The 25230-nt window shown below is 35.7% G+C and overlaps 1 protein-coding gene across 2 annotated transcripts; it reads left to right on the forward strand.

Moving 5' to 3' along the window:
* Nucleotides 1–3209: 3209 nt before the first annotated feature.
* Nucleotides 3210–12266, forward strand: LOC105346676 (mitotic apparatus protein p62). 2 transcript variants are annotated; one of them, XM_034472977.2, is made up of 9 exons: nt 3210–3369; nt 3532–3629; nt 4300–4422; nt 5446–5536; nt 5947–6119; nt 6213–6254; nt 6501–6589; nt 7313–7340; nt 12138–12266. In XM_034472977.2, the coding sequence occupies exons 1-9, from the start codon at nt 3339–3341 to the stop codon at nt 12189–12191; spliced, it is 729 nt and encodes a 242-aa protein (XP_034328868.2). In that variant the 5' UTR covers nt 3210–3338; the 3' UTR covers nt 12192–12266. The 2 variants fall into 2 exon arrangements, with proteins under 2 accessions (XP_034328868.2, XP_034328870.2); XM_034472979.2 differs by lacking the exon at nt 6213–6254.
* Nucleotides 12267–25230: the final 12964 nt, after the last annotated feature.

The raw sequence follows: 25230 nt of genomic DNA on the forward strand, positions 1-25230 counted from the left end.
CGGATCCGTATCACACCCCTTGCGGAACTCCTCTGCCTTTTTTCGCTTCGGCATTTTTTGCATGTTTACAGACGAAAAATAAAACATTTCCAGTTACAGTCGACATTTGTAAGTGCAGTTGAAAACTTCAAATGCTAGCAAATGTTTTAAAGCAGTCAACTTTTAAAACCTGAAGAAATTCCTTTCTGTAGCTTCATGTTTGTTAAAACAAGAAGAACTCATATTTTTATTTAATACATGTACAGACTACTTTCAAATATTATTTAAATTCAATTTGTTCAAGTTGATGCCTTTTTACATAATTTATTACTAATTATGTAATAAATATAATAATAAATACCCTTTTTCCATATCACAACCTGTATCAGCCCTCGACCAATATCATCCCTCAGGCCTTCGGCCCTCGGGCTGATATTGGAGTCTTGGGCTGATACAGGATGTGATATGGAAAAGGGTATGTATTATTCTCTATGTACTAAACAATAGAATACGTACTGTTCTCCTCTGTATTTCATATTTATAAATAATATATTTAAGAGAGAGAGAGAGAGTAAAGCGAGATAACTCTAACATTTTAATTGTTATTATTGAGTTGTTCAAACTTACTCTTAAAAAAAACCTCTCAAAATAATATCTGTGAAGCAAACAACATTGAATACATGAAAAAATAGGCAAATATTCAACTAAAAAATGAATCAGAAAGGAAATTGGTATATCAAATTACGAACTACAAAAAGATGCGATATGATTAGAAAAAAAAGGCGCGTAGAAGTCCACCCCCATCTAATTGTATAAGGACCACTTTGGGACCCCAATAAAGTTTGTGAACATTGTATTTGGTTATAAATACTATTATAAGTTGTGTTGAAAATTCTATAAGAGCTGAAAGAATCCTGTTCATCACGATGTTAACGAATTTCGGTGTACATCAAGGCCTTGAACAGTTGAAAATCATTATAAAATAGAGATTCGGGGGGGGGGGGGGGTCTTGAAATTAAAAAGATGATGAATCGCGAATACAATCGCCATGAAATTAAAGGACTTATATTTGAAGAGATTAGTGAAAATTGAACAATATGTTTTTACATGTATTTCGGTATATTTCGGTATTCACGCACAAAGTGCCAGAGTTCGTGTTACTTGCAAGAGATGTAGGGAAGAAAAAAACTTCGTTGGATCATCCTGTCCCCTTATATTTTGACTATTTCGGGGGGGGGGGGGGGGGGGGAGTATACCTATAACTCTAACTTCTCAATATTTCAATATGTTTTCAATTTGTCAATTTCAGATCAATTATGTTTACTGCGAGAAAAAGTGGGGGGGGGGGGGGGGCTGAAGCCCCTATTATGCTATGTGCCTAATGGTTAGGTCTAACCACAGGGGCATCGTATCCGCTCTACACTCTATGATATATATATAAAGAATACATTTATACACACGTATGTCATAGAGTGTAGAGCGGATACGATGCCCCTGTGGTCTAACTTTGCAAAAAAAGTGGGGGATAAGCCCCCCCCCCCCCCCCCTAGCCCCCCCCCCCCCGGTTCCGACGCCTATGAGGGGCGGTGAAAGGGGTGAACCCGCTAAAAATTTCGTGAAACTGCGCCCAATAGTAAGGTGCCTGTTTTCATAATATAATACTTCGTTGGATCACCCTGTCCCCTTATATTTTGACTATTTCGGCATTTGGAAAATTTTCTTTTGGAAAAAAACCAGTAAGGGGCAGTGGCGTCGAAAGCAAATTGAAAGGGGGGGGGGCTAGACTAATCCTCAGAAATCTTGACAAAACCCAATTCCCAAAATCATGAAAATCCTAATCCGGGGGGGGGGGGGGGGGGGGAGTATACCTATAACTCTAACTTCTCAATATTTCAATATGTTTTCAATTTGTCATTTCAGATCAATTATGTTTACTGCGAGAAAAAGTGGGGGGGGGGGGGGGGGGGGGGGGGGACTGAAGCCCCTATTATGCTATGTGCCTAATGGTTAGGTCTAACCACAGGGGCATCGTATCCGCTCTACACTCTATGATATATATATAAAGAATACATTTATACACACGTATGTCATAGAGTGTAGAGCGGATACGATGCCCCTGTGGTCTAACTTTGCAAAAAAAGTGGGGGATAAGCCCCCCCCCCCCCGGTTCCGACGCCTATGAGGGGCGGTGAAAGGGGTGAACCCGCTAAAAATCTCGTGAAACTGCGCCCAATAGTAAGGTGCCTGTTTTCATAATATAATACCGGAGTGAACAAAAAAGCAACCATGTATGTTTGTACCTATGTTTGTGATGTGTTTATTTGTTTTTATTTTAACCCATTAACAAATATACATTGCCTTTAAACAAACTCTTGGAAAATTCAAAGTAACTCCACAGGCACGTAGCATCGTTTTTGAAAGTGGGGGGGGGGGGGGGCCAGACCCATCCAAAAAATCTTGACCAGCAAAAAAAGGGAAATTTAAAGTTTTCCAAAAATCTTCAAAATCCTAATCCGTGGGGGGGGGGGGGGGGGGGGGGGGCTAGACTCAACTATACTTCCAAAAAAAAATTCTTCCCTACCAAAATTTTCTTCCCTCCAAATCATGAAATTCCTAATCCGTGGGGGGGGGGGGGGGGGGGGGGGGTAACACTTCAATTTGACTACTCATTTCCTAATTTTGATACCAATTTTTTACTAACCTCCAAAAAAGTGGGGGGGGGGGGGGGGCCAACTCCATTATAATCCATTTTTTTATATGTAAATTTTAAAAAAATTGTTGCTGCGAGAAAAAGTGGGGGGGGGGGGCCAGGCCCCCCCCTGGCCCCCCCCCCCCCCTGATGCTACGTGCCTGCTCCAGCAATCACAGAATGTTAAACCCCTTTTTCCTCTTTCAATAATAGAACCTTGCACTATAGCAAGACCTTGGACTTTCGGTAGGACGTAACTATCTATTTCTTGCATCAAAACAAGTTAAAAATGACACTGGTTTCAAGCGAAATATATACACCGATTGCGTAGCTTTCGCTCACAAGCCTGACACAATTTCCCAAAGTCAAATCTCTTGTTAAAATGGTTCTAATTCATCAGGTAGGGCCAGCTTTATGATACAAACAATAAATGCGCAGATCGGGGGTGGTTGGGGATGGGGATCAAGGGAATTTGTTTATGGATCCGCGCATGAAATACTCGCAATTACGGAGCCACATTCCAGTCAGTGCAAACCGGTTTTCTTGTCAACTTATCGTGGGCGTGTTTTCGCGCCACGTGGTCTCGCGCACGAGAATTTCATTCGAACAAGGCAAGAATCTGTCGCATTTGGCCACAACACATAGAAAAGGGAAGACGTGCAATAACATCATGGCAGAACAGGCAAGGGAATATGTGTGGGGTAAGGATTCAAATTGGATTCAATTGTTTCAATTTTTTTTTTACTTAAAATGTGAACCGCTCGCTCTAACTATATCAGTTGACAATTTTTTCCCCCTCAAACAATGCATGGGTTTTTAATGGAGTAGCCGTTCAATTTTTTCCTTATAACTAAATATTTCAGCCTGTGAACTAAACAAGGAAAAACCCACATTCGTTTTTTCCTTCAAAGAAGAGGATGAAGATGAAGACTACCTCATTCACACGTTATTCCTAAAAAATGTGAGTTTTTGTTCCGCTCGGTTTGATAGTCACTCATGCATGCAGCCATTTTGCCACGTTGTTGATGTATTTCATTTTTACAAAACGTGTTGCGTCGCTATTCCTTGTATATTGATACAGCACAACAGTTTATAAAACTTTTCTTTCTAAATGAATCCTCTCGTTTCCATGAAAACTAGTACAGAGTATTCGGAAAAGTTTTCAGTGATTGTAATATTTATCTTATATAGCAACTGAGTATTCGGAGAATTTTTCAGTGATTATAATATTTATCTTATGTAGCACGTAGGATTTCTTATAATTGGCAGTACCGGTAGTTATATCTCACTGATTTTTACCATGGCTGCTTTTAATATTATGTACCTGGCTATTTTGTTTTAATGAAGACAGAAAATGTGATGCCTGACTAACTTGCAGTTAAATTCCAATTTGTTTGATCTACATCATAATATGAACAAAAATGTGCTTTGGATCCCCCTTCCCTCGGGAATAATTAAATATCCCACGAACCCCTCTGGAAAAATTATCTGCGTTAGCACAATGTGCAGTCTTAAAAATGAATTGTAATACAGTGGATTTATGACCAAATTTCTTGCACGACTTGAAAGCACAAATGTTTTTTATTGATACTTAACCTAAAATAAAAATATATATATTTTTGATGTTTCAGGCAGTCCTAGGTGCCTCAGCGGTGGAAAGCGAGAGGAATTTGATCCAGATGGAAACCAAGGACTCCAACAGGAAAGACTTAAAGGCCCCCATTGTCTCCCTGACCCTGGGCAAAAAGGACATGGTATGTTGGAAAAAATTCTTTTCCAAATGTGTAGATTATCACAAACAAATCTTTAAGGATGTGCAGAATTGAAGAATAATAATGTAGGGGCAAGTGCATCAACAAATAATTTTTATCTGAGGTCAAAGTAAAATTATATTGTCTGTCTGGAATTGCCTCCCGCCTCAGTGAAATACCTCAGCTGATTTAATTTTTTATTAGCAAAAACTGAAGAAATTTAGTTTTATATGGAGATTTTTATTTTTTATCAATAAGATGAAATTTAAATTAGTAACTTTTTAATTTTGAAAAATAAATTCCCTCCATCTTTCCTTGGTCTGGAAACCCTCAGGTGGCATTCCAAACAATTTTTTTAACGATGGCTAGAAATTTGATCTGCAAATTGGAAAAGAAAATTTTTGATAGTTATGTATCACTTTGTTGTTTATTTGCAGGTTGACAACACAGGGAATGAATGAGTTTTCTTTACATTTTTGCAAATTTGTAATCTTTTTAGGCCTATATGCAGTGATCTTTCAATAGATGGTTTTTTATATGTTCATTCATTATGATTCCTATTTTGCCTTAAATGCTAGCCCTCACTGAGCTTAAGTTTTGTATGTCTGCATTCTTATTGAACATCTATTGACTTTTCATTTTATTTGGTTTTTATTATGATTGAAAGATCAATTAATTAGATGCACCACAATGCTAATGCTACGTGTTCAAGCTAGCACCTAGCACTATATGCTTTCTAACACCCCCCCCCCCCCCAAAAAAAAAACAAAAACAAAAAAAAAAACAAAAAAAAATGTACTAGCATCATGAAAGCCACCCAAATAAGAAGTCTCTAGTTTGCAAGATAAATTTACAAAGAGCAATAACTCATTTTTTGTGTGTGTTTTTACTAAATCTGAAAACTGAGTTATTCTTCTTTTTAATATGGCAGAAAAGCAGTATTAAATCTGATGCATGGATGCCCAAGAATCAAAGCATCATTTTCTTTGGCCTAATTTGAGTTGATAATTCTGTGTTTTATTTCAGTGTGCACTAGATTTAAGTTTCGGAGAAGAGGTGACATTAAGACTGGTGGAAGGATCAGGGCCTGTCTTCCTCTCTGCCCAGGAACTTGTGGGTATGCGAAAAATTAAATAAGAATATATTAAAGAGATTTGTTAAAAGTTGATCTTGTTGATATAAAAAAGTGTAACATTCAGAAGCTTACATTGCTTGATTTTATTGTACCTTAAAAATGCCAGAGGCATCCTTAAACTGCATGGCTATAGAATTAATACAATGCAAATACTGTACGTATATTTGATGAAAAGCATGCTCAGTTTCTCCTATTTTATTGGCAGTTAATAATCATATTGTTGCAAAATTCTAAATTTCAAACATACAGCCCATTTGTACTTGTACCATAAACATCTTTCAATTCAAAAATTGTTTTCAATTCTGAAAGCAAGCTAAGTTGCAAGGATGAAATTACTTTTCCGATAACTCACAGTATTTGTGAAAAACTGGATTTTTATTTTTTTTTCATAGAATACCCGGAAGATGGAAACCTCAGCCAGGAAGAGGACACGGAAGATTACACAGAGACAGAAGAGGACGAGCTGAAGGGAACGGAGGAAGAAGACGAAGTGGAGTCGCCCAAGAAGGAGGCCAAAAGTAAGAAGAGGAAGGCGTCGGCAGTCAAGGGCAAGGGCAAAGCCAAGGTGAGGGCCAAAAGTAGTCGAGTCACACAGACACAAATGTAGAGTAAGAATTGGGCACCTTCGATTTAATGGGGGATGTTTTTATCACTTCAGAAGAAAAAGAAGGCAACCGAATCGGAAAGTGAGGAGGAGGAGGTATATATTTGATTCTTTTGGTTCTTTGTATAGTTGTATATTCCCTGATAATTTAATCCAAAGTCATCCAGCCATTTTATCTTGTATAATCCAAGGTGATCCGTCTCCTCTTGACATTGTGTCTGTCCTTTCAATAAAACATCAAGTAATATTACAGTTTCATCCAAATTTTTGAGTTGTTAGATATTTTTTATTCTCAACAAGGACAGGCAGAGAAATTAACATGATTTTTGTTTACTCGATCAGTCTGAGGATGAAGATGAGGAGATGGAGAGTGAGGAGGAAGAAGAGGAAGATGACGAGGAAGAGGAAGAAGAGAGTAGTCCAGAGAAAAAGTTCGTGTATCTGTACACTCAATAGATTTAAATGTGCATGGTCAGAGGGCAACATGTCATTTCGTTATTTGGTACTGATAATGTTAAGGCTGAGCATGACTCGCAAAGGCATTGTCTGCCATATTGCTCTTTCATTGGCGCTATCCATACAATCCCTATAAAAGCCACAGACCTCTAATTAACAGTGCAGAGTATTTCATTTTAGAGGTCTCACTTGTGGGCGCTTGATGTATTTTACGAACTCTGTATCATAATTATCTCATAGTTTGACATTAAGGTACCTCACTACACCTACACTTAAACTTTTTAAGACACTACATCACAAGATGGCGATTTAAATGTTTTGTTAAACTGTTTATATCATTTGATTGGGTTGTATAATGTCGTAGCTCAGTGGTTAAAGCACTGGGCTTCTGAACTGCAGATTATGAGTTTGAATCCGCCAGGAGCTATTGTTCATGTTAACTGAATTAAATTTTTAAAAATGTAATTTTTCATACAAAATTGCACATTTTTTGCCTATTAGACTTGAATACTTCGTATCCATTATGATATCTATCATAATCAAGTAATTTTCTGCTGATTTGAGGAAATATTTCATGGTGTAGTGAGCCACCTTGAAAAACAATTTAATTTAAAACTTTAAGATGCCCTTTTTAACAGACAAATAGAGTTATCTTTCTTGCAATATCTACAACAGTTTTTTCTTTCTTTATGAAATAGGAAAAGTTCAAGAAAGGACAGTGCGAAGGTAAGCTGTAGCATGCTAACACTTGCTTACAGATCTATGGTCAGTCATGGTAGTTAATTTACCAGTGTATGGTAAGGAAATGGTAGTTAATTTACCAGAGTATGGCCAGAAATGGTAGTTTATCGGTGAATCGTCAGTCATGGTAATTATAATTTACAGATGTATAATCTACCAGTTTATGGTCAGAAATGGGAGATTATCGGTGTATGGTCAGACATAGTAGTTAATTTACAGGTGTATGTCACCTAGTCATAGTAGTTAACATACAGATGTATGTCACCCAGTCATGATAGTTAATTTACTGTGTTTAAAGATCATGCAGTATCATATAAATTAATGGACTGATGTATCACCAAACCTTTGGAGGAAAAAAAATGGACCTTGAAATTATACATTAAATTGCTCATAACCTAATTCAAGGCATAGCTATTCAATATCAATTAAATTATTTTATTTTTTAAAAAAATCAAAAATCTATTTAAATCAACAAATGTACATTAAAGTAAGCACTCTTTGGGTTCTGTTGAAAGCTAGCTGTTATTCAGAAGTGAATAACATTAAATCATGCATGGTTGCATGATTGAATGATGTATCATAATTTTTTAAGAATTCCTAAATTGGAACTATTTATCTGAATATCATCTTTATTTTTATAACAATTAATCTTGCACCAGCTGCATAGCCTTGGACTGATAGAGATAATATAGGTAACTATAAACGTTTCTTTGATGTATGGAGACTGCGTGTAAAAAAACACGATGTTGTCAATCCGCTTTGATATGTGACAGTGATTTGATGGTAAAAAATGCATTGCTCAAAGAAAAATTAACATTTTTGGCATTTGGAAAATTCCACATGCAAGGAGTCGAACAATAAATCAAATGTTCCCAAAGTCCAATATTCCCAAAATTTCAATCTGTTGTCCCCATCCAGGTGTGGAATAAGGTTCTATGTCTGTATCCTCAAGGACGGTACTGCACTACTTAACGGGGGCCATAAGATGCAGTAGGAAAGTCCTCATAAACGGCAAAATAAACAATATCAGGGCCACAAGTACACGCCAAGAAGTGGCCCTCCATTTATTTGAAGTGGGGATTATGGGTCTGCTCAAGCTCCCCCGATTGTGTCTAGAAGTGTGGACTTCGTGCCATGAGAGCTTGACTTCAAACAAACCCCGGCACTTGCGGACCCCTCCAAGACGGTGATTTACTGGTCCCTCAGAAGTGTGTGTGTTCATAATTCCTCAACAAGCATTGCCATCTTGTAGGGAAGATCTTTTCTTATCCTGGGCAACTTCTTTCAAAGTTCTTAAAATGGAGGCAGTATCTTTACTTTTGAAAGCTGTTTAGATCTTTGGGAAGGTCTTGACTGTTTTTCTGCTCGAGTTTCAAATCTTAATTTATTTTTATTTTATCAAAAATAATCAAATTTCATTTTCAGAAAATATTTTCTTTTTAACTTCTGTTTATGAATTATCATCATCATGCATAGTTTTGGGTAAATTTTTTGCGAGTTTAATGGACATTTACAACTAATGGTTGTTACGTAATGTGTATCAACTCACCCTAAACTGTAATTGATGCCTCCTAGTTTTCCATGTGCCTTCCATGAATAAAATTCCCCAACACCTGCACAAGGAGGATAATGCAGGTGGGATAGGCAATACCGATAATTCAATCGCCACAGTCGTGCATGAACTCATTGTATAAGCCACAATAATTTTTCATTTCATATTTCAATTGTTAGTTTTCAAACATTTAGTATCGATCGGGCTATAAATTTTCCATTAGGGTTTATGTTTTATTGGCATTTGATAATTTATTAATCAAATGATCGCATGCCCTTGACCCACTCCCTAATGGAAAGTGCTGCGATAAAAAAATTCTTTTGTTGTATAATGTTTTAGGTGGTCTTTTCACTGTATGCATTACGCCACTTTAAAGTGGGTAAAATGATTAAGTAATTTGATAGTTATCTTGTTAATGCTCAATTTTTATACACCTTTTTATGCATTTTTCATGCCATTTGATTACCAGCTAAAAGTGTCTAAAAGAGAAAAAAAACGCACCCTGACTTTGAATTCAAAGGTTAAACTTTCTATACTTGCACATATTTTTATGCACCAGTAAACTGCCCCATATTTGTTTTTTAATATGCAAGGAGTTAATGTTATGCATTTTTATTCAAAATTGAGAAGGAAAAAAACCCCAAGTTCCAAAGAGAGTTTTCTCCCTTTTACTGTTGGGTGAAGCTAATTTAATCTGATCTACTAACATAAAAACACAAAGTGGGGGGTTCTGGGTCAATATTTGCCGAGTGGTTGGTACCCATCGCTTGTCTCTCACTTGAAGTGCATGATGGTCATTTAGGAGGGACCTTAAAAGCGGACTGCTCCGATTTGTCAACTTTCACACATTGAGCGCGTATCCTAATTATTTACTTAACCCTTCCGCTATTTGGCAAATTGTTGAAAATAGTAGAGAGTTGGTGAAAGGATATAATCTTTTCTGTGCAAGAGATTAATTTGTTGAAAAAAGAAAAGGGATTGTTGCTCTTAAATTGATAATTCACCGAATTAAAAACTTGTTACATTAGATACCATATTCAGTTTGAACTTCCTGGAAAATTATCACAAAGGGGATTTCCACGTCTTGTTGTATATTCTTTGTAATCGGTTGTTTTATCTGACAATCTTAGAATTCTTAGTTCTATTTCAATTACATGCAATACAGGTATATTAATTGAAGGAAAGGCAGATATTATCAATAAGTTTTATAAGAACAAAGTACTGATATTCCTTAAGTCAACATTTTTTTTTGGGGGGGGGGGGGTGGAGGGGGTGAATTTATTTAGTTCTCATGGCATCTAATTGTATGTGAAATATTTCTGCTATATATGTAAAACTTTTAGAAATATTAAATCTGCACATGTATTTGAGTTGGACGATCATATTTGATATATGTAAAAAAAGTCATGGATGAAACTGTTATGAAAATAATGTCTTAAGTTTGTACCAAGTTTTAGATGAATTTTATGAATGAATTTTTTTTAAAGATGGCGCCTTCCTCTCGTACCCACTTTGATTTTGAGATATGTAAATTAAATTCCTTGAAATATTGCCAAGCATTGAAGCAGGAAGAATATCCTTTTATTAAGAAATTTTTAAAGATAAAATTTGTGTTTTCTAGTACTTTTTCAGACACCATGGAATTTCACCTGTTCATAGCATTACTATCAACTTCTAAGGGTCAAATTACAATACCAAAAATCTTTAAAAACTTTATTTTGTGGGAGATTTATAATTCAGTTAATGAGCTTTTAAAATTATAATATCTAACAGGTTTTTTTCCATGTTTTGCCCAAAGTACTGGGCTGTAGGTTTTAGGAAACTAGTTCAAGGTCAAAGGTAATCAAAGATAAGCCTAAGGTCACAAGTTAAGGTCAAGTTTGATCCTAGCAACTGAATTAGTAACTGATGATCTCCTTGCTTGCAACATTAAATTTCTTTCTGCGAAACACTATTGGTGTTCAATTATGTGCATTTACCAACTGAAGGTACTTGATTTTTGTTGTTTGAATTGTTTATGGACCCTTGATGAACAGTTAAGTTCTGTGTATGCACATTCTGAAAAAAATTATCATTTTATTTTAATGTAAGTCATATATATTAGAGCAGAGGTTTGCCTGCAACAGACAGTGTAGTAAAGTTTTCTGAAATTGCCTAGATTGCATACAAACTTTCCACTGAATGTTTATGCAAAAAATATGAAAACATAAGTCTCCACTATATAGTTAGTGTGCCAAAAAAATGAAATGTACGCAGAAAGGTCAATTCTGTTGGCTAAACCAATTAAAAGGAAGGAAAACGGCAAATAAGCAAGTCCTTTCTCTTGTTGACTGGATGGATTGAGTAAACAAAAAACAGAAAAAATGAGAGGGGTTTAAAAGTTTATGATGTGAACTCTATTTTATGTGTAATGATATTGGAGATTTGGAGTGGTGCATTTCTCCCAAGGACTCGGGGTACTGCCAGGAATATAGGTCACTCTGTGAGTATGTGATTGTTTTACCTGGGAAGAAGCCGCTGGTGGTCAAATAAGGGCTTTGACTTAGATTTAAAACAGGAACCTATGTCAGGGTAAACATGAATGAAAGGGCTTCCAAACACTACATGATATCCACACAAAGAAGCTAGTTTGATCATTCATTCACATTTCAAACTCGAGCATCTAATCTTAGCTCACCATTCAGCGGAGTGCTCCAATTGTGTTTATCTTGACCCTCGGGTCGCCGAAAAAACAACTCTGTCCTTCAAAATGATTTCCAATTTTAAATTTATGAATGAAAATTTTCAATTAAATGAGAACCAGCCAAGCAACAGTGAAATGCCGGTTGGAGGGAGAGGGGTTGAGGTCTAAATTAATCTCGCCTGTCGCTCCCCAGAACGTCGCAGGTAGGAACAGGTAAACGGGCTCTGATTAATGGAGCGGGTGAGGGGACCTGGGCGCAGGTTGGAGCAGATGTGACACTCGAGGTCCATGCCATAAGTTGTCTCTTTGTTCCAGCAGGTGCCCCCCGTAGGGAGGGATAGGAGAGATGTTGTATATCTCGGACTCTCTTGATCTTGCCCATTCTCATTTCTGGTAACTTATTGGACAGTCTATTGATTAGAGATTTACCTGACTTGTCTTGATTTCTTGTCACGTGTAAACTAGGACATGTAAGATCAGATCTGTCTGAAATATATGTTTTGCATTGCTATTTTTAATTAAAAAATGTGTTTTATCTATTTTTCAGGGTGGAAAGAAGGTCGCCAAAAAGGGCAAAGTTGTCAAAAAGGGCAAAAAATAATCTCGGGAGAGCCTAACCTAGAAATGTTTAGTTTGAATTATCTAGTGCTGCATAATAAACATGTTCACAACTCTATTTTTTTTTATTTTGTAAATGTATAAAAGATGGGATTCAAGCAAATCATCAAACTATCATGCAACTTGTCTTTTTCTGGTTTTGCAAAATCGTGCAGTTGCCAGATATCTTGAGGCAAAGAAATGTAAGGAGTTCCATGTATAAAGTGAAAGATTTTTTGCAAACCTCCATACATTTGTAGTATAAACTAATTGCTGGACGTTGATTTTTATGACGTAGCGGGGATGATCAAAGCAATAAAAAAGAATATTGGGCGAATAAAGCGTGTATAGTGCCAATAGGATGAACATTAAATTTTCCGAATATTTTTATTGAATAAATGTCATCTTTATGTACAATGGGCCTGGTGTCAATGTTTTAATGACTAAATGATTTTAAAAAGTATGGATTTTATTCATTATACTACGAATTTTGTTGGTCCACTGTGCGTTAATGAACATAGTTTAACTTTATAAAAATGATTGAAGAACGTTCCACAGTATTTTATATGCGTTTGATTGTTGCGACTTGCACTGCAAGGAGTCTGGATGGCCAACAAAATTTTGAACATGATCAATTTAACGGTTTTACGAAGAGACGCGACCCTTTCTGGTTGGGGTTAGTTCCAAACAAATGTAAATAGTTTAATTTCCAATCGGGTTTGACTGATTTCGTGATAATGTATAGCAACTATTTAAATAAAAAGAGGCTAGGCCATTAAGATTGCACAAATAGTTTCTGGTTTTAAAATATTTCAAATGAAGGAAAAATATTGAAATTACTTGGTTGTTACCTTTAGCATAAAAAACGAAATCAACAAATTTTGTTGATTAAAATAGTGTTTGTTTTTAGAATTGATATTATAAAAATAAAAAAAGATAATTTTAAATTAAAAATGGATGTTTTGAAATATTTGAAATAAATCATTGAGACCTTATTTTTAATAACAAGCAATCGTTTGCTTCAACTTTTATTGCCTATTCATCTAGATCCTCGTCGTCACAAAGTACGATCATCATTCTCCAATCACAGAGGGCGTCACATACGGACTTTGGACCATACCTTCATAGATACTTTGCTTACCAAGAGGAATGAGTGAAACGTACGCATCAACGGTTTGCATGAAGTCAGGGGATGGTAAAACAAAATATTGTAGAGCATGTTCTTCTGTGTGAGATTTTGTGCTCTTTTTTTATCATTTGCATAATTATATGATTGCAGCTGTTTAACAATTAAAGCAGAGAAATATGAAAGGTTAAGCCCGTGCGAGATTTGAACCCCCGGCCCGTGGACAATTAATCTACTAGGCATAAAGGAGAGGCAATTGTGTCCACAGAAGGACATATTTAGAGCATCTTTTTTACTAAACATTTTACGAAATTAGGGAGAGAGTTATTTTTTTCTCTAAACTATTTGGAGCATTTGAAAAAACCGGATTATTACATACGACACATTTAGATCAACTTGCTATTAAAGTAATGGAAAAAATCCGGATACTTAATAAAGCATTCTCCGAATCCAATGGAGATAGATCATGGATAATGACATTAAGGTTTCAGATCATTTTTGCCAAGGTGGGGGAAAGGGGTCATGGCAATTTTCACGTGTGTTCAAAATGAAAGTAGATTATTAGATTTATAGTACATGTATTTAATCAAAAGTATATTGGCAATGCCAGTTGAGGAAAGAGGAATCAATAACTCGTTGGTTCGCATCACAGAAAATATGTCTTGCATATTCAGCCAGAACATCTTTTTATAGAAGTATTGGTAACTTGTATTGCTATTGGGACTGTTTCCTTTTGCATAAGAGAGAGAGAGAGAGAGAGAGAGAGCGCTAACAGCATTTCTTAAATACACTTGTACTTATTTAAAGCGTTTGCACTCATTAAAATCTTCAAGGACGTTGATAATTCCTTTTCAAACTGTCTGCAGTATGTAGAAACATGTTGTCCTGGCAAAAATTTGCAACGTTGCTCAGACATAAACAAGAAATGCATTAAACGTAGTCCAATAAGTATTGTCTTCAACTTACTGTATGTATATATTTATAGAGCAAAACGTTCATATTGCATCCAAATAACAAATTTATGCATGTACATGTATAAGTATTGACTTTAAAGGGACTTGGACACGATTTGACTTAAAATTTTCAAATTTTATTTTTCCATTTTCAATGTTTATACTGAATAATATAGAGGTTTATAATGCTATGTCAAAATTTGAAAGTCAAATATCAAGTTATAAGCAAGATACAGACTTCATAATTCTTTGTTTTGTAAACAAACTCGAATATTGTCATTTTTTACATATGTGTTGTATTGGCGTAAGTTTCAATCAAATGTATCTTTCTTTTGTTGATAATAGTATTTATGAAGATACTGAATTAGTTTAAATTGTTCTTACTTGTCATTTTGTCAAAGAAATGATAATTCTCTTCATTACATTTTTTGTAAACAACTATAAGACTCGAGCTTTGTTTACATAACAACCAATTCTTACCCCTGTATCTCGCTTGTAGCTTGACTTTAACATTCAATATTTTGGTCAATCATTTAAAATGCACCAGTAAACCATTTTATACATAAAAAATGAAAATAAAATTTTTGATCTTAAATCGTGTCCAAGTCCCTTTAAGCTTGCTTTGATTGGTATTGCCGTAGATATTTCAACTCTTTTCCTTAAGGTATTTTTGGTGCATTTAAACAGGAATTTGCATGCTGTGCGAATTAATTAGAATGACGTTTATACAATTATCTTCCAATTTTTAAAACGAGCACTCCTTAAAACACTGTCCTTGTGTTTCTCGACCTATGCAATACATATGTATCTTTTAGATTTTTTTGTTGCAAATTTTGGTATATAAATGATGTTTTTAAAACCTGGAGTTCAAGTTTTTATGTGGCATTTATTGCGTTCCACGTACATCATAGACTGTACAAGAAGAAACCTCGCCCAGAAAAGTGCCATTGTTCTTAGAGACAAATTCTTGCTGTTCGTCTCCGAGGACAAATTTCTGAAATTCGATCGTTTCTCACTCGAACTGGTATTCCAGATGATACCAATTCGTCTTAATTCTTCATGTCTGTGCACTGTAATATCAATTTAAAAAAAATTAACGGGAAATCGCTACCACACACAAATGACATTGTTTTGTAGACATGTCCCATACATGTGGCATTGATAGGTGCATGGGAATTTGATGGGGTCCAACCCGATCGGTGCACATGTACTTCCTGCTGTGCAAGTTCTATAAACGTACCTTTCTGGAATTTTAGGTTAAATGGCGAAAACACGTGTGATGGATGTACTGTTCATTAAGGTGGCTCAACACACCAAACCAGTGATGGATCGAAAAAGTTTATTTTTTAAACATTATAATTCTTCAATTAATAATTGATACCCGGTTTGAAGCTCTAAAATATCTTGTTTGCAGCAAAAACAGTTTATCTAGTATCTCGAAATAATTCATGTAAACAACTTTAAAGTCGATATCGGTCTCATATTCGTGAAATAAAAAAGATACTATGTATATGGATTCATAAAGTAATAAAGTGGTGTGTTGAGCCACCTTCACAGAGCTTAAAATATATATCATAACTATAGAAGCGCTGTACATGTAGATGTACAGGTCTCAAACCCCTGTCCCGTATGATATAGCTTCATTGTAGTCCTCTTTGCCTCCTTTGGGTATCATTCAGGGCTTTCTCTCCTTCATGTATCGTTGTCAAATGATCAAATGTTTGGTCACTTAATACAGGTGCCCTTTAACTGATCGCATCCAGTTTTCCCCTCGAAAACCGTATACATGAAATTCTTTTGTAAATTCAATGCATGTCGAAACGTGGGTGGATGAAGACTTTGGGGGTATTGTTTAACGTTTTCCTTTGCAGATGACACATGCATGCATATACAGTGATGTCAGCGGACATTAGTCAAATCCTGGAACTAAACAGATAAAGTTCAGTTCATGACAGATTTACTCTTTTATTTTGGGGCCATATTATTTTACAATTGTTAAGGAAATGGTGTTTTCTTAGTATTGACATTGAATGAGGTTTCCGTTACGTAACCGTGTACCCGATCGCGACCTAACTGTTGGCTTATCGTCCAAGACAAATGGCAGGTGAGTATCGACGGCATTTCCCGGGAAAATCCCTCCTCCAACATTACGGTATGACGTATGACACGATAGTGAACTGCCGAGAAAGCATTCACGATGTGTTGGCTTTCGAATAAAGACAAAGAATGTGGTCGGTGGTTTTTTAGTTTCCAATGTTTTTTAATAATAATAAGAAGATAGATCAAATATTGATACAGGTTCGAAGTAAATAAATATTGGAGAATTCCGAGATTTTCCTTGACCTTTAAAAAAACCTTGACCCAGTTTCAAGGTCGTTGACCTCGTATACTGGCAAGCAAAGGGGTAGATTGACTACAAAGTATTATTTCTTGTTTAAGTCGCGTTGTTATCATGAATGCCTCAACTTAAAAATTTGGTTCCAACAATACAAAGTCAAGGGAAGTTTTGCTTCTTTCTACAGACATCGTGTTCCTCTGACAAACAGCAGTTATGTGTCAATGAACCAAGTACATGTATACTTTGCATAGTTAACTAAGTATGAGTTCAAACGTACATGTAATCGACATTCGTAAAATGAAACACTTAAACAGTTAAAATGCTTTCTTTGGTGATTCATGCGGAATATGAAGGTGGCGAAATTGCAGAAAAATACATAACCCGCGTTAACGAATTCTGTATTTTTTCCTGCAATGATCGCTACCTTCATTACCTGCATAAAACACGAAATAAAGCATGTTATTGTGTATGTTTACATCTTTCTGAAAAAAAAAATGAATAAATCGACCGTAAAGAACAAGTAAACGTTTCTAAATTATTGTCAATGTACATCAGTATGTTTGATAAAAGAAATAGCCATGTCGTCTTATATGGGGATTTGGAGTCTTACATCATCGTAATTTTTTCGTGCAGTCCGTGATTTTTCATAGTTCGCTGAAGGTTTCGAATAATAACTGGTTAGGACTGGATCGAGTATATTTTAGCCCTATTTCCATGCAGCTAAAATAGAGAAGAAATTACTCGGCAGATGTAAATGATTTGTACTGAGAAAACTTTTTGTTGCTAATAGTTGTATATATAAATAGTACTGTAACTTTTCAAAAATAGGACTGTTGCAAATTTTATTCAGACATATCATATTCATTTATCAATAAATATGTGACTTGTAATCAAAACAATCTATGCGGGGCTCGATGTGTTAACCCGCGGATGCTTTGACTTCCCTTCGTTGTCCGGATTTTGTATACCATGTAAACCGGACCTGATATGATTCATAAACGAAGTATGTTTATGTTTTGGTAAACATTCACAGGAGATAATCTTGTAAGAGCACGTACCTTGGCCCCTTCACCTTGAGTTACAATACTAATTACCGGAGAGACGGAGGGACAATTAGGTCAAGTTTACCTCATGCACAAAGTGCACAAAGTCAATTGTGTGATAACAATTTTTTTGTTTGATTTGAACGCCATTGTCAACAGCACAGCTAGGGGTAATGATGGTAATATTGGCCATTACAACGATTGTTCCCGGTCTGGGAGAGTTGCGGAACATGCGAGGAATTTTTTATGCAAATAGACCTCCGATATCACTGCTCCGCTGGAGTTCGACAAGCCTAGCGGGTAGCCATCAACGATATCGCATCCCGCCGCGATAATTGACAGCAGACGAGAGTGACGTAGGGCGAGATGACAGCGAGAACACGTGCTTGTTGGCGCTCATTGTCTGGCGCGGGTACCATTCTGCTGACATCATTGTGGTGAGGAAAAAGGGGGTTAGATAACTTACACGATGTGGGTAAAATTTTGTCGAGATTCAATGGTCTCAAGTATCAATTTGCCCTGTTACTTGTGAGTAGCTGTGGGTCTATTTGATAAGGGTACCCGATCTTGGGGGTAGAGAGGAAGCAGATATCAACATGGGAGTCGGCAAATAACATTGGTTTTTGCAACAACGGAAATAGCATCACCTCTGTAGGATGACCCCCCAGATCCTTTATTCCTCTGCGTGCACTTTAAAAGAGTCGCATTAATTTTAGGTTTTTTTTTGGCGAAACTATCAATTTAATTCTTTCTTTTCGGAAAAAAATATCCTTTTTTCCCATGAATGTTTAAAAGCGATCGTTATCGTGTAGCTATGCATATCATATTTTAGATACTCAAGAAAAGACCCGCTTAGAGTATAAGTTTTGTGATGAATTGCTCTGACGGATATTCGAGAATTTACAAAAAAATCGCTTTTTCATCGTTATCACATGAATCAAATTTATGGTATCAATAAATACTTGGTGAAAAAAATGTGTAAAGTTACACAAGAGGAAGAACATATGATATCTCCAATTTTGGTGTGAAAAACCCGTGATTTGTAGTTTTCCAAACAAATTGAAAAGTACTTCAGGTGTTGGTTTTGGGTTTTTATCGCTTAATTGAAACCGAGTGCTTATTAAATTCAGCAAGAAGGTAGGCCAAGCTGTCATTGAAATCTGTCTTCATTACGCTTTCCAATATTAGCCCCAATTGGCGTGTTTAGAGTTCAGGATAAACGGGCCCATTCCGGGTTTTATTAACTTCTCAGTAAACACTGGATTTCGGTTCCTGCAGCGAAAAAATCACCCAAAGCATACTTGATTTTGTTTAGTTTGGCTGACTTTTTCTCCTATAGCAACAAACACCGACTGAATCCATAGTTCATTCATTTTTAGAAGCAGTTTGTTTGATCATTTTTATCTCGCTAAATGTTTTCGCAAACTCCTCAATTTATAAATGGAATGTCGATGATTGGCATCCATTATCACTGCATTAGACATATGACAATGTTTATGAATTCATCTAATTTTAAATTATCTACTGTTATTTTAACGCAAGTTGTAGTAGCAGATTTTCCAGCTACTGTTAATCTCATTTTTTCGTGGTTTCTTTCCTCGATCCCAATCCATGGACGGAGAATTAAACATTAAGAGCTACAGCCAGACAAACAGACAGGCAGAGAAACGAGAAAAAAGGTTATTTGAAGCCCCTGACATTATTTTGCTGTAAAGTTCAAAAGAAACTCGGTTTAATATCTATTTGAAAATTTTAAGTTGTCTTACGGCTTACACTACCAAACGTTTGGTGTTCTAGCTTTGGGGGTTATTAGCGCCACCTAAACGGTATACAAAAGTTGTCGAGGCATAGATTGTGCTGTTTTAATTAGTAGTTACAACAGTGGGATGTCACCTTAATCAGGGATAGGTGTACATGTATTCTGTCTCTTGGGTGGTCCAGCCACCAAAGGTATCGTCTCCCTCGTAACTAGAAACATGTTATACTAAACCGTATGTCTTAATTATTTTCATCATATGAAACATTTTTCTGAATCCGAGCATGTGAGAAATTGCATCATTATCTCTTGAATTTAAATTTTTTTTTATCTTATGTGCAGACGTTTTAATGGCGTACCCAGATGTTCTCGGGGAAACGCGAGATGTCAAACGAGGCTTTGTTTTGTTCGAGATCGTCTTACTTATTTCATTCAGAAAAATAAAAACGATGGATTTCTCCTCCCTTATTGAAATCATAAATAAGGCTCTAACAAATGACAAAGCAGAACAGTAAGACGAAAAAAAAATTGTCCAAACCCATTATCCATTCGTTCGCTTTTGATTTTTGTCCTCTCTCATATCACATGTGCAATTATATGCTATCAGATTCTAATTAATATCCACAACTTATTTAGCGTTGTGATGGATATTTGCACAGGGACGCGCAGACCAGCCGCAGACGACAGTTTGACAAATGAAAGTCGGGTAGATTCTCCTAAATTTGACTACATCGTTTCAAATTACAATGCATTCACGGATTTGGCAAAAAGTTCCGCGATTTTTTTGGACAAACATTGAAAATAATGTGCTCAGTAGGAGCTATAATTGCAAATATGCTGTTCTTTTAATCCGAAAATCACAGCATATGCTTGGATGACGAAACACATATTCAAGGTCAGAAGTATGTTTTTATGTCATGGGAGAATCCTGCTCACAATAAAGAGCGTTCCTTTTCGGATTTTGTCTCGTAAATCAGAACTTTGTTAGTATTTATTTACAATCCAGATCAGGAGACAAAGCAAAGGGTCGCACAAAAACGTTTTTGCGCTACACGCAGAAGAATGCACCTTCTAATCCCATTGTATCAAATTTGAAAGAAACCCCGAAATAATTAATTTCATTGTTGCATTCTAATCTTTTAAAGATTATCATAGATAAATGTCATAATTTACTGCTCAATAAAGCATTATTGTTACGAGAAGGTTATAACCATTCCACCAAGCACAATAGTGCAGCAACATTGTTTGTACAAACATTTAGCAACAACCAACTCCTTTGGGAAAAGATCGGTTCAGCTTTTAATGCTTCAAAAGAGAACAAACCAAACTGACCGAATCTCAACCACATCGGGGGGATTTAGAATTTTAATGTCAACACTTTATTATTTTGATTAAAAGCTAAATAAATATTTACCGGTGATATGTTCTAGTATGCTCTCTCACATAAATTCTGCGTCGTCTCAATTTCGACCACGTTTCCTCCTTTTACATCTTTTTATACTTCGCCGTTAGCTTTATAGCTGGCCAATCCTTAAAAATATCAGCTTGGCAATTTTTACAGGTAGGTTTTCAGGGTTAATACATTTTGCTCAGAAACCCTGTTGTTTTCATTATGGGAATAGAGATAGAAAAAAAACTATAATATTTATAAATGGAGGGGAAAACGTCAATCATGTATCAAGTAAGAAAAACAACGTTGGATATAATGTCAGTAATGTCTGCGATGATCCTCAATTGAATTCATTAGAGCCAATTACTAAAACCAATTTTCTGCAAAGGCAGAGCAAATTCATTTAAATTTTTGTTAAACATCTAATTTTGAAATTGGAAGAAGTTCAAATAAAATATTCAAGCTGGTATGAAAATATCTGAATCTCTCTTTTCAATTATTTACCTACTTTAAGGAGGTCATCTCACTGACCCAAACAGGCCAATCAGGAAACGCGAGACATCAGGTATGCGATATCAAAGGGATGCAATAGATTTTTCAAAGATGACTTGCATTCCACTAAATGGCATAGGTTTGGATCAAAGAAATCAAAGTGTTCAGCCTGACTTTGTCAGGTGTTTATACGTACCCGGTAAAACTCAAAATGAGAAAAAACACAACCCAAACATGACCATCGCACGCAGCTTAATGCACCGGGCATGTCGTACATGTAATATATCGCACCAAATGAATCATAAAATCAGGAAGATTGCTTTATAATGAAAGTTGTAGACAAGCTTTGGGACTGCATGCATGGTACTGATGACGAAGTTATAGATCCAATGTCATAATACCACTTTCTATTACACCAAAATAGAAGCTATAATGTCCTATATATCGACAAGCTTTGAGGCAGAATGCAACTGGTACTAAAACAGATGTCGATTACAATTATGTACATGTGGCCGTACTAGTAATGAAGTGCTCTGTTGACAAGTTTTTGGGACGTTTCACAAATGGTACTAAAACAAATGTACATCCGTAAAAACTAAGGTACTAATTATGTAGACAAGCTATGGAACAGTTTACGATTGGTACTGCATGCGACTAAGATAATGACGTTGTCAAATTGTATGTACTAGCTATTTAGTGTGTTTCTATTCTCACGATTTGATGCAAAACAATAGAATCCGCGGAATTAAATACTCGCGAAAAATAAGGTATCTACTGGAGTGTCCTTTAGACAAGCTATGGGTCAGTTTACGACAAAGAACGGTGTCTATGTTAGAGTTATGCGTAAATGTAATTGTCCCGTATAACAAAGTATGGGCAGCTTTCACCACTGTCCGGGACGCCTTGAGTAGCCTTTTGACGGTTTCTATGTGTTTTGCAAACTCCAAGTTAATTTTCTGCCATTAATTCCTTTTAAAAACCTTTTATTGGATTCGTTGAATGTTTTACATTTTTGTCTCGATAACAAACGACCCATCAGGATGTGTATAGGTCAGCGAAAGTGGGAAAGAAAAAGGATTAAAATCGTTTATCCCTTTCACAATTGGGCATCGCTTTGACATCAAATATCAGTGAACATTCCTTCGGCCTTTGTGAGGGTTCTGTTAAAGTAATATTGCATTTTCTTTTATCCATTCAGCTTGACTTAGTAGATATTTTACAGGCATCTTCTAATGAAAGTAACATCACTTTGTCCACACAAATTGTTCGTTGTGCGTATCATTATTTCACATAATTCAACTGTAAAATTTCAAATATTTTCAACACACAAAGGCAATAAAAGTTCCATTGTTTTGTTCATGATATCCCTACGAGCGCTTTCACAATCGTAACAAGCATACATAAAAACTGGAAATTTATACATGTACATGATTTATTTTGTAAAATGAAAATAGCAATTATGTTCATATATCACCAAATAAGAACAAAATAAGTTCTTTGAGCAATTTCTAGAGAATTGTGCGAATTGTAATGTAATAAAGTTGGATTTTCCACAAATTAGGAAATCATTAAAGGGGGATACGCAGCCTCTTCATTTAGAAGAAAAATGACGGAGATTGCTTTGCTCCACAAATAAAAATCTGAGACTCTTTTTTAATTGGAAGTAAAGCGGGTAGTATTTCTATAAGCCCGAATTAACATTTTAAAGTCGACATTTTGATTTCCCGATAGGGATAATGTGTCTTTCAGAGGAAATTAATACAGTTGTTTGTGATTATCAGCTATGTAAAGGATGTAACCTTATAGGTAACTAAAAATCGACAAAAGTCTCCGTCCTTCAGATATAAAATCTCAATTCAGCATCACTGCGAAAGGGTATAGCTTCAATGAAGTTCATGAGTATATGAACCTTCTTCGATAAATGTCATATAAAGCGTCACATCCGCTATAACGATCAAATTAGCGGATGTATTCGGTTGCAACGATTTCTGTTGATAAAATTCGGGGTTTTTGTCCACCAAAAACAGAAGCGTGGGCCTATAAATCAATCTGAAATTTGTATATTTAGCATTGGTACTTCCCGTCTAACTCACCCAATTACCCAAATATGTCCAGAAGTCCATGAAAATCTACCCTTCTTTTGGATCTAGATTTATATTGATTAGAAATTGCTGATCCGGTCATAACGAGATTGTTTTTTAAATTATATTAAGGGAATTTTAGTTTTATGAGATGATCAAATACGATCGGGATGATCAAAACAAATAAAGCCTGACTGGCTTTATGATAGATTTGATCACGCCCGATCGTATTTGATCACCTCAAAATATTAAAAAAATAATTAACTATTACTTATATATATATATACATGTATATTATAATTTTCCCCAATTGTTCAATTAAATATGAAATTATAGACTTTTTTAAAGGTTATTTTTATTTCTTATGAATATGCAAATCCCGCTTGCGCCCCACAATACGTCATTTGCGTCACTGATGAAATGAATATTGACCTCTTGGTTACCTTTTGATTTGAAGTGTTATCACAGAAAAAAACACACAGAAAAATATAAATATTAACATTTACATGCATATAGCAAATTGAACTAATAAACCATTGAACTAATAAAATCGTAATTTTAAAAAAAAGAGAATAAAGACACCAAACGGGATCACGATATCGATTGTAGCAAGAAAATTGCATTATCAATCATTAGTTCGATCTGTATTCATCTTGTAAAATATTGTTTAAAGATTAAAGATGACTAAATCTGAGCAACTGTAAAAAGTACATCTCACATCATCCGTCTTCGTGAAGCTTCTTCATGATGATGCTATTTGTAATGACAATACTGCGGTGTGTTATTTACGTTTTCCCAAATGCACAAGCGTCTCAATGAAAATGATCGATTCGTTGGGTTCTGTGGTTGAATTGAAATGAAATGATGACTAGAAGAAAATAATATCAAAAAACACAAAGGGATTATTGCATCATGACTGATTAGTTAATATTTGTCGGTTTATGATTCACAGAAGTAGGACGGTGGGCCAGACGATGCCACTCCTCGCTGTGCCTGGCACGCGGCGTGCAGCAGGCGGGGCGTAAGGGTCGGGCACCTGCTCTGAATGACAATGTCTTCCTAGAGTTCAAAGGTCACATGAATATTTTCTTTTTTCTTCTTTTTGTTTTTCTGAAGATTAACATTTGACCTTATTGAACACGAAATCTGTGGTAATTTGGTTGTCAAACACTTCCAGGTTTGTTAATTGTTTAAGAACGGACCGGAAAAGTGGCGGTTTAAACGTTTTCACGATGCGAATTAATGATGACCTTTGAACTTGACGTTTTTGACGTTGTGTGTGGCCTCGTTGCCGTTGCTAGTTTCCCGCCCGCAACAAATTTCCTGAAACACTCAGAAGATGAATGGGTCTTTACACAATACTCTGCTTTTTCATTTCATCAAAGACGATAAAAGCATATTATTAATCATCTGTCTAATCAAATAGCATGTTCGATCATTATTTACATAGGAAGTATATGTATTACCAAAAGAATTAAAAGAAAAAAGCCAGACTCATCTAACTTGATGGTTTATGGTTTTTGTGACACACTATATACATGTATAGCTATATTTAGATTGAAAAGGGTGGAGATGTACTATTTTAAGACAAAAAATTCTCACCTCAAGGATATGACATAAGTGATTAGCAGCTAACGGAATACATCATAATAATAAACCTTGCTCATTAAAATGGATGAACATTTCAATAAATTACATAATTTATGAATGAAATTACAGAAGTGCGACTGGGTCGTGCATTATTTCTTCCCATTACCGGAAAACTTTCTTCTAAATCGTTTTCCATTTTTTTGTACAAAGCTGAAAAGTACATACATTATATGAAGGGGTGCGGTAGGAGGATGGAGAGTGCAGTATCACGAAT

The sequence above is a fragment of the Magallana gigas genome, chromosome 8 (assembly GCF_963853765.1).
Source record: "Magallana gigas chromosome 8, xbMagGiga1.1, whole genome shotgun sequence".
NCBI lineage: Eukaryota > Metazoa > Mollusca > Bivalvia > Ostreida > Ostreidae > Magallana > Magallana gigas.

Excerpts from the sequence above, each read along its gene's own strand:
- LOC105346676 (XM_034472977.2), top strand. The coding sequence starts at position 3,339 with ATGGCAGAACAGGCAAGGGAATATGTGTGGG. Across the intron at positions 6,120-6,212 it reads AGGGCAAGGGCAAAGCCAAG|AAGAAAAAGAAGGCAACCGA; the intron begins GTGAGGGCCAAA and ends TTATCACTTCAG. Across the intron at positions 7,341-12,137 it reads CAAGAAAGGACAGTGCGAAG|GGTGGAAAGAAGGTCGCCAA; the intron begins GTAAGCTGTAGC and ends TCTATTTTTCAG.